Below are 15,652 nucleotides of genomic sequence, written 5' to 3'. Positions count from 1 at the left end.
GCCTTGAGTCAAACAGCTAGATGGGCGAGAATCCCGATTTGAACCCTGGCCTGTCACACACTCCAAAGGCCGTGGCCACCTCTCTTGACTTGACTCTCCCTCTCTCACCTGTTTTTGTGTCTGCAGTGGGTGGCTATTAATAGTGAGAACCCCAGGGTTGTTTTATGATGAAGAAGGCTATTTTAAAAGCACATCCAGCAGTTGGTGCCACCTTTAAAGGAATGATGGCTCTTCAGACACTATGTCTCAGTAAACACTAATCATTGTGATAGCTGCTACTTAGCGTGGCCATTAGTTGGCAGGTGTCACTGCACCAACTGGAGCAGGCTACATTATGCTACAGTAACAACTTCCTAATCTCAGCTGCCGAAAACAACAAAGGTGTATGAGTCAGCTGTGCTGCAATAACGCCATGTAACAAACCAGCCCCAAACTAAGACTTTAAGACAACACGCCTTCTAAGGTTGTGTAGGTTGGGCTGGGATGGCTCTCCTAGCTGGTTTGATCTAGAACCGGCTCCTCTGTGGACTTTTGTGAATCCTCTGCATCACTGGCTCTCTGGCAGATGTCCTCACGGCATGAGAGTCAAGTGCATATAAGGTGTTTGTTGTTGTTGTTGAGGTTAGCTCTGGTAGCACCCCACTGACTAAGGTGAGTCACAAGGCCAAAGCCAAACACGGGAGGGGTGTATATCTGCTGAATGAGCACCCATTCACAAAAGGCTGGTGCTTCCCTTCGCTCTACAAGTTTAGCATAATCCAAAGCGGGTTTCTGCTCGTTCCAGGCATGGATCAGCCAATTTCTGTGCCAAAGGGAAGTACCTAGAAATGCCTCACCTGTATGATTAAACACTGTGTGACCCAGGAGTGGCTCAACACTCTCAGCTCCATGGATGGAGCTGGTCCCATGGCCACACCTCACCGGAACTAACTCCTTCCCCAGTCAGAAGGCTGACAGCTGGGTAGTTTCAGAAACAGCGGGTGTGCTGGCCTCTGAGAGGTGGCTTCTCGTCTTTCCCGCTTCAGTCTGCACAGTGGCACTGCCACTCTCACCCGTTTTCAGGAGATGAGACTCCGAGGGGGTGTCAATCAGTTTGAAGATCACAGAGCTCAAATGTAACAGAGCTTAGGGTTTTAGCAGGGCTCGGTAGAGTATACCTTTAAACCCAATGCCTGGGAGACTGAGGCAGGATAATGAACTGAAACATAGCCCAGGTTACATACCAAAAGCCTTCATAAATTTTGTGTCTGTAGTAAGGATAGACCTACGGCCTTGACTATGTTAGGAAGGTGCTCTTACCACCGAGCCACGCCCCCAGCCCCTCACTGGGATTCTAGGCAGGGGCTCTACCACCGAGCCACACCCCAGCCCCTCACTGGGGGATTCTAGGCAGGGGCTCTACCACCGAGCCACGCCCCCAGCCCCTCACTGGGGATTCTAGGCAGGGGCTCTACCACTCAGCCATACTCCAGCCTCTCACTGGGGGATTCTAGGCAGGGGCTCTACCACTGAGCCACACATGAGCCCTCACTGGGGGATTGTTAGAAAACGCATTGAGCTTTATCCTCAGCCCCCAGCCTGGGCTTCACAACCTGACAGTGATGGCAGGGAGCCCAAGGACAGCCAGGGAGGAAACCCAGTTCATAAGCACTTTTCAAGCTTCTGATTGCATCATGTTTGCTGTTGTCCCAGTGGCTAGAATCCAGAGTCAGGCTGAGAGCACATCCAAGTGCTTGCCCTCAGAGAGGCTGAACTCGGGAACAGTGGGTCAGACTGGCTCCAGAAGTCAGTTGCTTGGCCATCACAAACTTGGAAGCTCTTAAAAATCACCAATTCACCAGGCAGTGGTGGCGCACGCCTTTAATTCCAACACTGGGAAGGCAGAGGCAGGTGGCTCTCTGTGAATTCAAGGCCAGCTTGGTCTACAGAGTGAGTTCTAGGACAATCAGGGCTACACAAAGAAACCCTGTCTCAAAAAACCAAAAGAATTTAAAAAAAAAAATCATCAAGTTCAAGGCTGGGGAAAAAAAAAAAAGAAAAAAACGCTGGGCGGTGGTGGCGCACGCCTTTAATCCCAGCACTCGGGAGGCAGAGGCAGGCGGATCTCTGTGAGTTCGAGACCAGCCTGGTCTACAAGAGCTAGTTCCAGGACAGGCTCCAAAACCACAGAGAAACCCTGTCTTGAAAAAAAAAAAAAAAAAAAAAAGTTCAAGGCTGGGGGAGATGACTCAGAGATGAAAGCACCTTTCCCACCACACGCATATACACATACTTAAAATTAATAAATCAAACCTTTTACAAACACACACACACACAACAGGATTTCTACTCTTTTATTCGTTTTTCCAAAACACACCACAGGTTGACCAGACTGTTGGATTTGTCCCCTATTCCAATAGACAGCTCCTTCATGCGCCAGAAGTGTAGGGCTCTCCCCTAAGCTAAGGAGGCGTCTCATCTGCTCTCCGACTTTGGGAACCTGCTCTTCTGACAGGGCCAAAGCCAAGGTTCACTGTACCATTGCAATTCCAGCCTGGAGGGCTGACATTTCCCAGAATCCCTGCATTCAGGCTCTTCCAGACCCCAGGAGCCTCATGGGATCACCCTGCTGGCAACCAGTGGCTTGTCCACAAGGAAGAGGAGTCTTTTCTATTGAGACAGGCAGCTCACTCTCAGCTTTACTTACACCCCAAAAAAGCCTAAAATCCTACCCAAAGAGGTAGGCACCATATGTAGTCGCTTACCCCCCTAACACCAGAACTTCAGAGGCTGCTGCACAAGTTTGAAGCCAGGCAGCTATAGAGTAAGACATCATCCTACCTCGGAGGGGGAAGACCTAGTTTATAGAAGGCGGCCATTCCTGCCTGCAACCCAGGATGGGAGAAGGGACAGGATGACACCTGGACTCAAGCGTCTGAGACAGCCTGGACCCTCAAGTAACACAGGCCACAACACAACAGCGCTGACCAGCACACGCAAGGGCTACACATGCTGCTTTCTTCTGATGTGTCCAGCATTGACCTGCTGCCTGGAGGAGAGAAGGAGCAGCAGCAAAGCCCAGAGCAGGGATGCCAGGAGGCACCAAGGTGAGGCACGGTCAGAGCTGGAGACCAGGATTCCAAGGCCATTGCCAGCTACATGCTGAGTTCAAGGCAAGCCTACACTATGTCAAAATACCAAAAAATAAATAAAACAAAAGAGCAGAGTGTTGGCGAGAGCAGGGCACTTCATCGGAATCATAGAAGGCGCCAGGTTGGCTGCCTTACTGTTCTCAGGGAAGTAGGCCCAGGCAATAGAGACTAACATCTATGTTCAAGGTCTTTGAGGAGCAGCAGCAGTACACTGGAGCTGGGTATGTGTTCGAGCGCGCTCACATGCCAGCGGGCATGCTTGGACACACGCATGCATATACACAGCAAATTCTCAGCTACCTGCAGTGGTAGCTAACACTGTTGGCTTACAACCTACAGTCACTGTCTGGATGTGGCTATGGAGGAGTGTCTAGGCTAACTGAGGTGAGACCACATACTGTTTGAGGAAGCATTTAATACACGGTGGTCCTGGGATGAAGTAAAAGGAGAAATCGAACTGAATTCCAGAATTTCTCTCTCTGCTTCCCAAACGGGGCTGCAATATGACCACCTGCTTCGCCCTCCTGCTGACAAGACTCCCATCATAGTGGCCTGTATCCATAGACTCTGAGCTAAATATAATTTCTCTCCTAAGTTGCTTTCCTTGGGTATGTTGTCACACAACAAGAAAGCAACCAATACAGCTTGCTAGATGCCATTTGCTGGTGACTTGCCCGATATCCTCTTACCCCAACTAGGTAGGACCCTCTGCCCCTGGATCTTGCGTATAGACCTCCTGTAATCCTAGAGCCACTTCATATCTGTATTGTCACACACTGTGGCCACTAATCACAAGTGACTAATGCCACTGAGAAAAGGCAATCTCAAATTTTATTTGTATTTGATTCACCAACACATCACAGGTTTGGAAAAACTATGAAGCCAGGAGGTGGTGCAGGCCTGCGATTTCAGTTACTCAGGAGGCTGAGAGAGGAAATTCCCAAATTCAAGGTCAGTCCAGGAAACTGAGTGAGACCTCGTCTCAAAATCAAAGGGGCTCTACCACTAAGCTGAGGATGTAGCTTAGTGGTAGAGCCCCTGCCTAGAGTCCATAGTGAGGAGCTGGGGGCATGGCAGTGTTAGCGCCCCTTTCCAGAACCCCCATCCCCCATGAAGGGCTAGGGACACAGTTCCAGAATAAAGTGTTTGCCTTGAATATGTGAGGCACTGGATTCAAACCCCAGCTTCGGGGGAACCTATGAAACCTAACTGAGGCAACGTGGGTATGTGAATTGGGTTCTCCACCTAGGAATTCAAGTATTTCCAAACAGGTGTGTCATATGAGCTGAGGTGTGCTCAGGTGTAAGGGACATGTAGGCTCTCAGTGAGAAGAATGCCAGGTATCTCAATAAGAGCTTTAAAATGGAGCCAGGTGCTGGGGCTCAGTTCAAGGTCAGTCTAGACTAAATAGTGAGATGGAACACATAGCTCAGATGGGCCTGCGGCTCTCCATTGTCACTGAAGATGGCATTAAACCTCTAGTTCTCCTATCTCCACCAAGTGCTGGGGTTGCATGCATGCGCCTCCATATCAGGTGCCCCCTCGACTCGTGTGGGGGCAAATTGTGTCACTGGTGAGAGTTCAAGGTTAGATGGGGGTGGTACCCGACTACGCAGCCCTCAGAAGCTCTCATGGTTCTAATGCTTTCATTTGGCAGATATACGACACTCATTCAAGTGATGAAAATGACCAAGCCGTTCCTATCCCTGTTACTCTCTCACTAGGTGCTCGCTTCTCCCTAGCTTGTCCCTTTCTGTAACAAGATATTGACCACCTGAATTCCAGGCCACATGCCAATGATCAATAAACTAAAATACTAAAAACACTAGGCACCTACCGTGTGTCAGGCACTGCTCTAGGTGCTAGGGTACACCCAAGAAAAGGACAGACACGGGCAAGAGCCAACAACCAGGTGAATGAAAGAATGAACAAATAAATAAAGCCATTATTGACACAGGAATGATCACATGGCCAGGGTCAGTGTAAGCTACTTGGGGGTGATCAGAAAGCTTCTAAAGGAGCCATTTCAGGGAGATCTGATGGATAAGGACCCAGTCCCAAAAAAAGATGAGTAGGGAATGAGAAGAGGCGCGGGCCAGGTCACGCAGTGCCTTGCTGTGTCAGTGAGCCTCTGGCCTGCATCTCTGAGCCTGGCGGTCCCATCTACCCAGTCCTCCCTTTCTGTTTTTGACACTGAAGAACCATACGGTGGCACTTCCCACCTACACAAAGCTGACAGCACTGTGGTTTCTGCCTCTGCCTCACTCCTGGTACCTTCCCAGAGAAGTCTAGACTGCTGCAGCAGGACCCCCTGCCTTTCCAAAACAGCAAGAGCGAAGCACTCCAAGGCCCAATAGTTAAGGCCGTTATGACAGAAGAAACCAGTGATAGAGTAAAGCGGAACAGGAACACACATGCCAGAGACCCTGGATCACCCAGTACCTCTAAAGTGGGGGTAGTCACATCCTTTCCCAGTATAGCACGGGGAGGCCTTTCTCAAGTGTGGGTTTCTACTCTTCCATAACGAAAAGACCCCATTCCCGGACTCTGTCCATCAGGAGACCACCATGCCTGGACCTCTGGTTCCTTCCCTTCAATTTTGTGCGACAACCTTCTCTACATAAAAGCCTCCGAGATCAAATGGCGGACGAACCTCCATTCTCCATGAGACCAGGGTGTCTCTACAGGGTTTCCCACAACACAGGAATTGACAACCGAAGTCCCACTTCTTAAGCACCAGCATTTAAGACTCTCATGGTTCCTGAAATGAAGGTCCCAAAAACCTGTTCTTTCCGGGGCAACTTACACATTTTGTTTCCCATTGGGACCCAGCCCTTCAAGGGTTCTAACTCCCTATAGTACCAGGCCCACAGCCATAGGTCCACTCACAGGCAGTAATCTAGGCTTACATATCTAGGACCAGGTGCCAGCTGGAGGCCAAGAGGCTCCCATTTCTAGGAGCCCAGGCCCCCAACTCCCTTCACTGCATTAGCGTCTGAAAGGCAAACTAATGGCGCTCAGACCCTACTCCCATTCATAACCCAGGAAATCAGGTGACTGTATGTCGCAGATTTCAACGAGAAGTCAGTCTCCTTCAAGTCCCCGGATCTGAGTACCACCCCTCAATCTCAGAGGCTGTGGGGCCAGAAACCAAGTCACCAGACACCCCAGCCCCTACCACACTCCTCACTGGTTGGGCTCTGGGGGTCCCAGCACCGCCTCAGCATCAGCCAGCATCTCATCCAGGGCCTGCAGCAGTACACCGTGAGCAGCACGGTAACCCAGCCCACCTGTCGCTGCTGCACCACCCGCGGGCCAAAGGAAGGAGAGTGCGCCCAGCGCCGCGCCTCCTGCTGTGCCCTCGCCGGCCCAGGACCCCAATCTGGCCTCCACCTCAGCGCGTGTCACTGGGCCCGGGAAGCGCGTGCGCGCGGCCAGCACTCCAGGAGCCAAGCCAAGGGCGCGCTCACGGCGTGCCACTGCCGTTGGTTCGAGGCCCAGCGAGCGCCGCCACTCAGCCAGCTGTCCCCGGAGAAGCGCCACGTCGCAAGCCCAGCCCAATCCTGGTACTGGAGCGGCCGCCGCCGCCAGGCTGGCCAGCAAGGCTGGCCTCCACGCTCCTGCCCGCAGCGCCGCTGCCTTCCTCCGCGCCGCCTGGGGACTTGAGGGTGGCAGCGCCAGCAGAAGCGCCCCGGACTGAGCCGCAGGCAGTGCACGCTGCAGCCAGGTTCCCAGCCCCGGGAGACCACCTAGGCGCAGAGGGAACACCGGCGGAGGCACTTCCTCCAGCACCTCCCACGGCTCATCTTCCGGGCTCCGAGCAGCTGTGGGCCCTGAGTCCCCAGAGCCAGTGTTTTCTTTTCCTTCGCTGCGTGCATCCCCTGACTTCCCGCCGCTTGCATTCTCGAGCTTCTCAGGTTTTTCTTCTTCCAGAGCCTCGGGTGGATCCTCGCCCTGGCCATCCGTCCGCACACCGACGAGTGGAGCATCTGGGGACACCAACGAGCGGACCTGGACCCAGTTCTCTTCGGTGGGAGCCCCAGGGGTGACGAGGATCAGGGCATCATAGTGGGTCGGGTGAGGGGTGGCGGGAGGGGATGTGGCCGTGGGGCCCAAGGGAACGGTCCAGAGCACCACGTTGGGGCGCTCTGGAGCCGGATAAGGGGTGGGTCCAGTGGGCTCCGAGGCAGGCGCAGCACCTGGGTCGCCAGGATCCAGGCCCAGTAGCATGTCCAGCACAAGTCCTACATTGGTAGCGCCGGCCACCGCCAGGTCCAGTCGCGCGCTACCCAGGCGCTCAAGGCCAGCGCGCACCCACGACAGTGCCGCCTCTAGGCCACCGGTCTCGAAGGCCTCGCGCACAGCTTCCAGCTCTGCTGCGCCCAGCACCTCGAAGCCATCCTGGGCAGGTGGCAGGAGCCTGCGGGGGTGGGGAGGGAGGGAAAAGGTCAAAGGCAGAAGAGCTTTAAAAGCAGGAAAAGCTGGGCGAGCAAGAACCTGGCCATGGTTATATTAAAAAAAAAAAATCTTTCTGAATCCCAGGAACTAAAGCAAAATAAGAAATCAGGTGGGGCAGGACCATAAAGTTAAGGGAGGGTCTTAAGGGTTGCCCAGAGGTCTGAATACCACAGGTAAACTTAAGGTCAGGTTTTCAACAGAACCAAAAACGAGGACTCGGTATCTTCCCTGATAGAAACCTCATGACTAGGGCAGGCTTCTAGGAGGTGGGGCTTAGAGGAAGGCAAGGACGTAGTGGCGAATGCAACGAATGCCTCGTGGCCTAAGATGTCCCTAAAGGCTTTTTTCCTAAGGGTGGATGTTAGGAAGGGCGTGTGAGGGGGAATTCACCTAGGACTGGCAGGGCAGGGAGGCTAGTAAAGGGAAGTGCTCTCGGGCAGAGGCAGCCCCTTCCTAACTCAGAAACTGAGGCAGCTGGCAGCTGGGGTGGAGTGGGTTTAGGAGAGAGTCAGTAGGCAGTGTGCTTCTGAGAGGGAATTGGGGAATGGAGGAGTCGGGCGACCAATCAGAAACAGAGCTCCTTCCTAAAGTGTTTGGTGCTAGGGAAAGGGGGAGGGAGGGACGGGGTCACTTGAGAACCAAGCTGATGAGTACGAGGGTGCTGGAGAGTCTTCGGGTAAAATCTTCGAGGGACCACAAATGTCAGAGTCCAGCATTTTGTCTGTACACAGTATTTGCACATGTCTGGGCCTCTTCTCAATTCTAACGAGAGGGGGCCTGTGATGTCAGAGAGCTTACACAAGCTAAGATCTTTGTGGCAGGCCCTCCAGTTGACCCTTGATGGGTGCATGTTTTAAATAACAAAAAGGGTAAAAACAAAAACAAAAAAAAACCAAACAACAACAAAAAAACGAGCCCTCAGTCCTCATTTATGATGAAACGTCCCTGATATCAAAATCTGTGCTCATGGGTGGTTGGGGGAGTCTAGGCAAAATAAGTAGAGTATGGAAAAATAGACAGCCAATAAAGTCTTGCCTCTAACACTCTACGAACTGGGCTCGAGAACATTAAAGACCACGGTAGCCGACCTGGGTCTAGGCTAAAGACATCAGGCCACCCTACCCAGCCCGAACCGTTCGTTCCCTCACCTCTGCAGCGCCTCCGCCTGGGTCCGCAGCACCACCTGCAGGCGCTCCAGCTCTTCGCAGCGGTCACTGCTGCTGCAATCGGCCGGTAGCACAAAGAGAGGCGCAGCTCCTAACCCAGCACTGTTCAGCATGTCCGCAGTTTGATCCCGAGCCTGAGCTTCATTCTGGGAATCTCCAGGACGGAGATTCCGTACAGCCAGCAGCGGGGTCCCTCGGGCCAGGGCGGCCCGCGCTGCCTCTCCCAGAGCTGGGGTCAAGGGCTCCTCAGTCCCCTCAGATCCTGGTAGAACCAATACCAGCAAGTTGGCCTCCGCCGCCCAGGGTCCTGGAGCTGCGGGTGGGCAGCTCAGCTCGCCTAGGAAGAGGCCTGGGGCCGCAGCTCTCAGAACGGGGACTCCAGAATCCGGCCGTCCTTCAGGAATCTCTACCGTTTCCACATTCTTGCCACATAACGCGGAGATCAGCGCGGACTTTCCCGAGCCCGGAGGCCCCAGGAATAAGGCAGTCACGTCACCCTGCGGCAGAGGCATTGCTGGAAAGCAAGAGGTGGGGAAACACAGGGGTCAGGAACACGGGAGACTTTCTGTTTTGTTTTCGTTTGCTTTTTTTTTTTTAAAGACAGGGTCTCACTGTGTAATCCTGGCTGGCCAGGACTCAGAGATCCTCTTGCCTCTGCCTCCCAGAATGCTGAGATTAATGGCGTTCACCACCACGCCCGGCAACACCCTTTCCTAGCTGCTCTACTGTAGATCCAGACTTCACTCCTCCGGTCTGTCCTCTATTTCCATTCTCTAGTGTGACTGTAGGACCTAGAAACCCAAAGCCAAGGGCCTATTCCCTGGAGAGCTAGGTGTCTGTCCGTTCTCCACACGAACCCATTTCTCTTTCTATTTCAAAAGCTCAGAAATCTGGCTGCAGTCACTCGGGGACCCGAGGATGGCCCTCCCTTTCCCCGTTCCAAATCACCAACCGAGCAAAGTGTAGACACGCCAGGAGAACAGAGGGAGCCCCGCCCCTTAAGACGAGCTGAGGGAGGCTGAAGGGGTCGGAGCGTCCGGATTCAGAGACATTCGGACGCCTTCGGGTGGCTCTATCTTGACGTCATTCCTTCCAAGACCGGGTGTGTCTTGGAACGCCGCCGCGGGGAGACAAGTTCTTGGCAGCACTCAGCACTCGGGACGCTCTTTCTTCCTAGCTAAGGCTGTTTGGGAACTGGAACAATGTAATCCGAGCGCGTGCGCAGAAAGCTTAGTGGGTGGTGCCCTCCCCCCGCCCCCCCCCGACCAGCAACCAAAACGCCTGCGCAGTGAGTATAGGCTTGTACGGCAAAGAGAACAAGACGCTATGCGTCCGAGCAGTAAGCTTCGAGTTGTACGGAACACCTACGAACGTCATCATCACGCTCCCAAGTACAGGGAAGGACCTCTCCACCTGCTAGTCCCAGGATCTGGCTGACTGACTGTGCTAATGCCGAAATACAACCTTGAGCCTGGCTGGGAGACATGGGTGGGAGGCAACAGACCCGGAGATCACTAGAGTCTGTAGACTGGAAAGATTCTACCCCGCTCTCCTCAGGTAGCCGCGCTGTGGCGATCGACTTTCAGGCGCAGTTAAGGGACAGTCCTCTTGCTATGAGGAGGAAAGCTAGAGGGCGCCGCGAGCTTGGGGAAGAAGGCAGTGCGTGGGAGCAGCGCGGTCCAAAAATGAGCTAGAAGCAAGCGAGGGCCGCGGTGGCTTTGGGTGAGACAGGACTCACAGATGTCAGAGAAGGGTGTCTCTTGGGAAGAGGCGGGCTAAAGTGTGAGTGCCACCACTTGTCTGGACCCTCGTGAGAAACTAGGACAACGCTGGTATGAAAGATCAAGGGTTCCATCTTGTCAAGGATTTGTTTTGGTGAAGATCAGAGGTCACAGGGACTTGAAGACCGAAGTGTCAAAAACCTGAGGAGTCTCTCGTATGAGACGGGTGAAGCTTTTCTAGTGAGTGTCATCAGAGTTCAATGACTGTAAAAAAAAAAAAAAAAAATTAACGGGCCCTCTGTGGCCGGTGACACATGCGTAGCCTCACACATTTGTTGTTGTTGTTGTTGTTCTTGACCAGAACATGGGGGACATCACTATGAAGAGACCGCGGAGCGGCAGGCTTCTCCAAGGAGAGGGAGGCAACCTTTTTGAGTACTTTGCTGGATAGAGGGGTGGTGCAGGAGTAACACTAAAGGGACCTCTGTATCTGAAGTGGCTGCAGTGACCCTAGCTAGCTAGCTATGTGCCAGAAATGTCCTCTCATGATCAGATGTACCCTGCTCTGAGGACAGGATATTCGGAGGGATAAGGGGATTCCAGGTGAGGTTGGGGCTGTGACATTGTGACTGGGAATATCCTTACTGTGCATGAGTCCCAAGGTTCTTGGCCCAACTCATCCCTAGACTGGTTTTTGTTTTTTCGAGACAGGCTTTCTTTGTAGCTTTGGAGCTTGTCCTACAACTAGCTAAGTAGACCAGGCTGGCCTTGAACTCACAGAGATCTGCCTGTCCTCTGCTTCCCCGCCCCCAATGTTGGGATTAAAGGCATGTGCCACCATTGCCCAACTAATCCTTAGACTTTCAATGTGACTGGACTTCAGTTTCTTCTTATATCAAAAGGGTGGTGGCATACGTCTTTAATACAGGCAGAGGCAGGTGGATCTCTGTGAGGTCAAGGTCAGCCTGATCTACACAGAGAAACCCTTTCTTGAAAATCTTATATATATAGCCAGATGGTGGTGGCACACCTTTAATCCCAGCACTCGAGAGGCAGAGACAGGCGGATCTCTGTTCATATACATATATGACATGTATATCAGAGACTTGTGCATGCTATGCAGGGGCTCTACCACTGAGGCATACCCTTTGTCCTTTACTGGGGGTAGTCTCTAGGCAGGAAGAGTGTTAAACAGGGTTTATAGGGTTGTTGGTGGTAGCACATGTCTTTAATCCGAGCACTGGGGGGGGGGGGTGTGCAGAGGTAAGTGGATCTCTGAGTTCAAGGCCAGCCTGGTCTACAGAGTGAGTTCCAGGACAGCCAGGGCTACACAGAGAAACCTTATCTTGAAAAAAGTGAAAAAAAAATTTAAAGGGCGGTGTTACAGGATTAGGTTTGTGTGTGGTTTTCAGGAAGAGTTCAAAGAGTTCAGCATGCAGAGGCATCCATGATTGGTTTTTTTTTCTTTTTGTTCTGTTTTTCTGAGACAAAGTCTCAGTAACTTGGCGCAGCGCTACAGTGTCTGCAACTGACTGCTCCTGAGACAGTAACAAGCAGCTCAGACATCTGGGAGCCAAGTGTGTATCCCTGACTGTCCTATAGACCAGGCTAACCTTGAACTCAGAGGGCCACCTGCCTGCCTCTGCTTTCCAAGTGCTGGGGCTAAAGGCGCGTGCACCTGTCAGTGATGGTAAGCCTGACCCGGGAGGGAGGGAGGGACTGGGGCTGAAGTTGGCACAGCAGCTGTCACGCTCATGGCTTGGGTAATATTCATTCTTGTCTGGATCCCATCGTTGCCTTGTCTCTAACTGACGTTCTGTGAAATTGCATCTGCTCTCTAGACAGGCCTAGGGGTGTCAGCTCCCAGGCGTCAGGGCTGCCTGTCACTGTCTCAGGAGCAGTAATTGCCGACATTGTAGCATTACAATGTATGGAGTTGCTAAGATCAAGACCCCAGTTTTTGGATGATGAAACTTGTCCTTGCCTAGGGTATGGAGATTCGCCTCAGGCAGTGTCTTGATCACCGTGCACACCGCTTTGTCGGACAGGCCGACTTCGGGTTCTAAAACTGGCTGCACTCTTTCGTTTCTTTTTCAGTCTGCTCATCCACACACAGCCTAGTCACTGGTGATGGCTGGTGTGGTTCCAAGGCCCAGGACAGGGCATGGAGATTCCTCCTGGCCTTGCCCTTCGCTTTCCCCCATATTCCCCAGGCCACCTAGGAGTTCCACAGTGCACCCACTGCCTCATCACGTTCACCGATGCCAACTTCCCGGAGCGTCACATGACGAAAGAGCACCTGGAAGACTTTATGGTCCATAAGCTGCAGGAAGCCTTCTTCATTCTGCTTCACCTGTGCCTGCTCATGCCCCTCCAGCAAGGCCCTGATCCACCAATGCAGCCACAGTCCTACTGCCAAGCCCTCCCCACGGTGCTCACCCAAGACCCAGTAGACCCAGTCCGCTTCTCAGGCAGCACCACCAGGTCCATGAAACCCACACCACCCCTAGCTCCTTTGCCTGGACTGAGTGTGGCCGGGATATTGCCCAGAAAGCAGGGCGCCATCAACACTACAGCGGGCATGCTTAGGGGAGCTGAGTAGACAGGAGCCCTCTCTGCAGTGATGGGGCTCTACAGCTGGGGGATCCACCCATGCCAGGGTCCGGATCTCCTGGGAGGATTTCATTACCCTGCCAGGAAGGCACAAGTCGAGTGTCACATCTGTGGGCTTTGGAGAACATAGGGTCTTTCCAGAAGCAGAGGCATCGGATAAATAGATGCATTGAGAAAGCAAGGAGGGAAAATTGCTCCTATCTTCCCCATTCCCAGTTAAATAGCTTCAGATTCTATAATCACCTTTAATTTTTCCCAGATGGATGCCAGGGGCTGCAGGAGGAAATTACCCTGGCTTGGTGCCTGGGTGGGGGCAGGGAAGGGAAGTGCTGCTAGCCTGCGATGCTGGGTGAGTTCCAGACCCTGAGGTACGGGGGCTGGGTTGGGGGGCCTACAGTTTTAGGCCCTTTTCTCTTCCATCCCTATGCCAGCTTTCCCCAACTCAGAGGGGCAAGGGTGTTACAAGGTACTACCCACTGCCAGATAATTTACGCCCCATTTTCACTACTTTTGTGTACCATTCTAGTGATGGGCTATTTTTATATGCACAAATGTGGTGCCATGAGTAAACCAACAGAAAGGGTGTCTAAAAACCAAACATCCATGTTAAAATATCTAAAGAGTGAGCCCTGGCTTTTGAGTGGGAACTGCTGGGGAACATATGGAAGTGGGGAGCAGGGGGCACAGGGCAGAGCTGGCCCAGCCCTACAGAAGAACTAGTTTGGAATCAAACAGAGATGCCTTCTGCCATTTGGCCAACACTGAGATTTCCTGTGGAGGCCCTGGTTACGACTTTCCTGAAAGGCCCAGTGAAGAGTTTAACTGTCAATAGGGGCAGAGTAGTGGGTGTCATCCTTGCCCTGGGAATGAGTCCCACTGAGTCTGTATTTGTCCCTGAGGAATGTTTTAAAAGCCCAAAGGTGAGCTGGGCATGGTGGTGCACGCCTGTGAGTTTGAGGCCAGCCCGGTCTACAAAGTTCCAGGACAGAGAAACCCTATTTGGAAAAACAAAAAGGCCACAGGTGAAGTGGATGTGGTAGAAATTATTCCTGTCAATTTTTAATGAGCCAAACAAAAACACACTTTCCAGATTCCCTTGCAGCTAGCTGTGGCACTGTGACCAAGGTCTGACTAAATTTCTGGGTAGAGTTCCCAAGTTTGGGAGAGACTTACCTTTCCTCTCCCTTTCTCCGTGGAATTGGACGTGGTTACCCAGCAATCGTCACCATAAAGTCAAAAGCAACACAGAATAGCAGAGCAACAAGATAGGAGGAGCCTGGGCTGCTGTCATCAAGCATTGTTACGATGTGACAGGAACAGGAATTAAGCTGCCATTATTTTAGGTCCCTGTCCCATACAGGAGAGGTCACAGCAGGAGGCAGGTGTCAGTTCCAGCTCCTTGTCCAATTGCTGGCTTCACCTCAGACCAGTTACTCTGTGTTAGTATTCAGGCATCTGCACTGGCCTGCCCTTGGGGTTCTGACAGGTCCTCAGCTGTAGCCACTAAGAGCACCTCCTCTGTAACACCGATAATGTTCCCTTTTAAAAGGTCCCTGCCCACCTCCTACCTGTCTTTTTCTCTGTCTCATCTGTCCCTGCTTTTCTGCCTGTCTCTCCGCCTTCTCTCTTCTGCTGCTCCTGTCGCCAGAGGCCAGTCTCCCCGCCCCCTTCCCTCTTTTTAGCTTCCCTTTCCCCTAAAACCCCTCCACGTGAATTCTGTCACATGGCATCTTTCTCTCATGCCGTTTTTTTAAAATTATAACACCCTTGAGTCTGGACAGCAGTTCTCACATGGAAAATGTCACCTCCCGCTGGTGTGTGGGATGTGTGACAGGGTTAGCCTGGAGCTCTTTTTCTGGGGTGATGAATGGGAAATGGGTGTAGTCATTTGGCTAACACTTTTTTTTCTTCCAAGATACTAAAGTGTACAGAAGTGAAGCCTTCCCTTTGGCACCTGGTGAAAGCCTTGTTTCTGCCTCAGGTATTCTCTCAACCCCCACACTTGCTTCCTTGACTCCAAACAGATAAAATCTCATCAAGTACAACCCTCAAAGCCCTCAGATGTCAAGGTTACCAAGGCTTGTAATGGCATCGATGGTGGTCTCTGAGTTTGTGTCTACAGCCCAAACCCCATGCATGAGGTACAACCACCTGAATGACAAAAGATGTAAAATGGATTGGTATGTCTCCTGCGGTCTCTGGTCAGCTCAACTGCCACCATACTGGTAAGTTGTGCACTCTACTGTGTTCAGGCAAATTCTCATGCAGCGATATCCCCGACTCCTGGCTGACCCCCTTTCCCACCACCACCCACTTCCAGCCTCTGCTAAAGACACACTGTATTGCTTTATGGAGTCCACTGACACCCTATGTATAGCAACTGAAAACTTGTGAGGATCAAGCAGTCACCTCCCTCTCAGCTGTACAATCACTGTTTGATGTGGGACTCCCCTCTGTATGCTGCAAATATGTTTTATTACCACTGGTTAATAAAGAAGCTGCCTTGGCCTATTGCAGGGCAGAATATAGCTAGGCTGGAAGAGATATAGAGAGTAGGCAGAGT

General features: G+C 52.3%; 2 protein-coding genes across 2 annotated transcripts; one reads left to right on the top strand and one right to left on the bottom strand.

Moving 5' to 3' along the window:
• Positions 1-2,325: 2,325 nt before the first annotated feature.
• On the bottom strand, positions 2,326-9,967 carry Irgq (immunity related GTPase Q). The gene is made up of 3 exons (XM_057762204.1): positions 9,708-9,967; positions 8,738-9,269; positions 2,326-7,551 (listed from the first exon to the last, which is right to left on the bottom strand). The coding sequence occupies exons 2-3, from the start codon at positions 9,265-9,267 to the stop codon at positions 6,318-6,320; spliced, it is 1,764 nt and encodes a 587-aa protein (XP_057618187.1). The 5' UTR covers positions 9,268-9,269; positions 9,708-9,967; the 3' UTR covers positions 2,326-6,317.
• A 2,673-nt stretch (positions 9,968-12,640) lies between these two features.
• Znf576 (zinc finger protein 576) lies at positions 12,641-13,065 on the top strand. The gene is given in 3 exon segments (XM_057760898.1): positions 12,641-12,820; positions 12,822-12,913; positions 12,915-13,065. Coding segments are annotated over 3 exon segments (423 nt in total).
• The last annotated feature ends 2,587 nt before the right edge of the window (positions 13,066-15,652 follow it).

This window comes from Chionomys nivalis, chromosome 2 (assembly GCF_950005125.1).
Source record: "Chionomys nivalis chromosome 2, mChiNiv1.1, whole genome shotgun sequence".
NCBI classification, from domain to species: Eukaryota; Metazoa; Chordata; class Mammalia; order Rodentia; family Cricetidae; genus Chionomys; species Chionomys nivalis.
Note: the sequence above shows the minus strand (reverse complement) of the source record. Positions and strands in the feature narration are given on the sequence as shown.

Coding starts and splice junctions, on each gene's coding strand:
- Irgq (XM_057762204.1), bottom strand. CDS start 9,267: ATGCCTCTGCCGCAGGGTGACGTGACTGCCTTATTCCTGGGGCCTCCG. Junction 7,552..8,737: donor CAGGCGGAGGCGCTGCAGAG/GTGAGGGAACGA, acceptor CCACCCCCGCAG/GCTCCTGCCACCTGCCCAGG.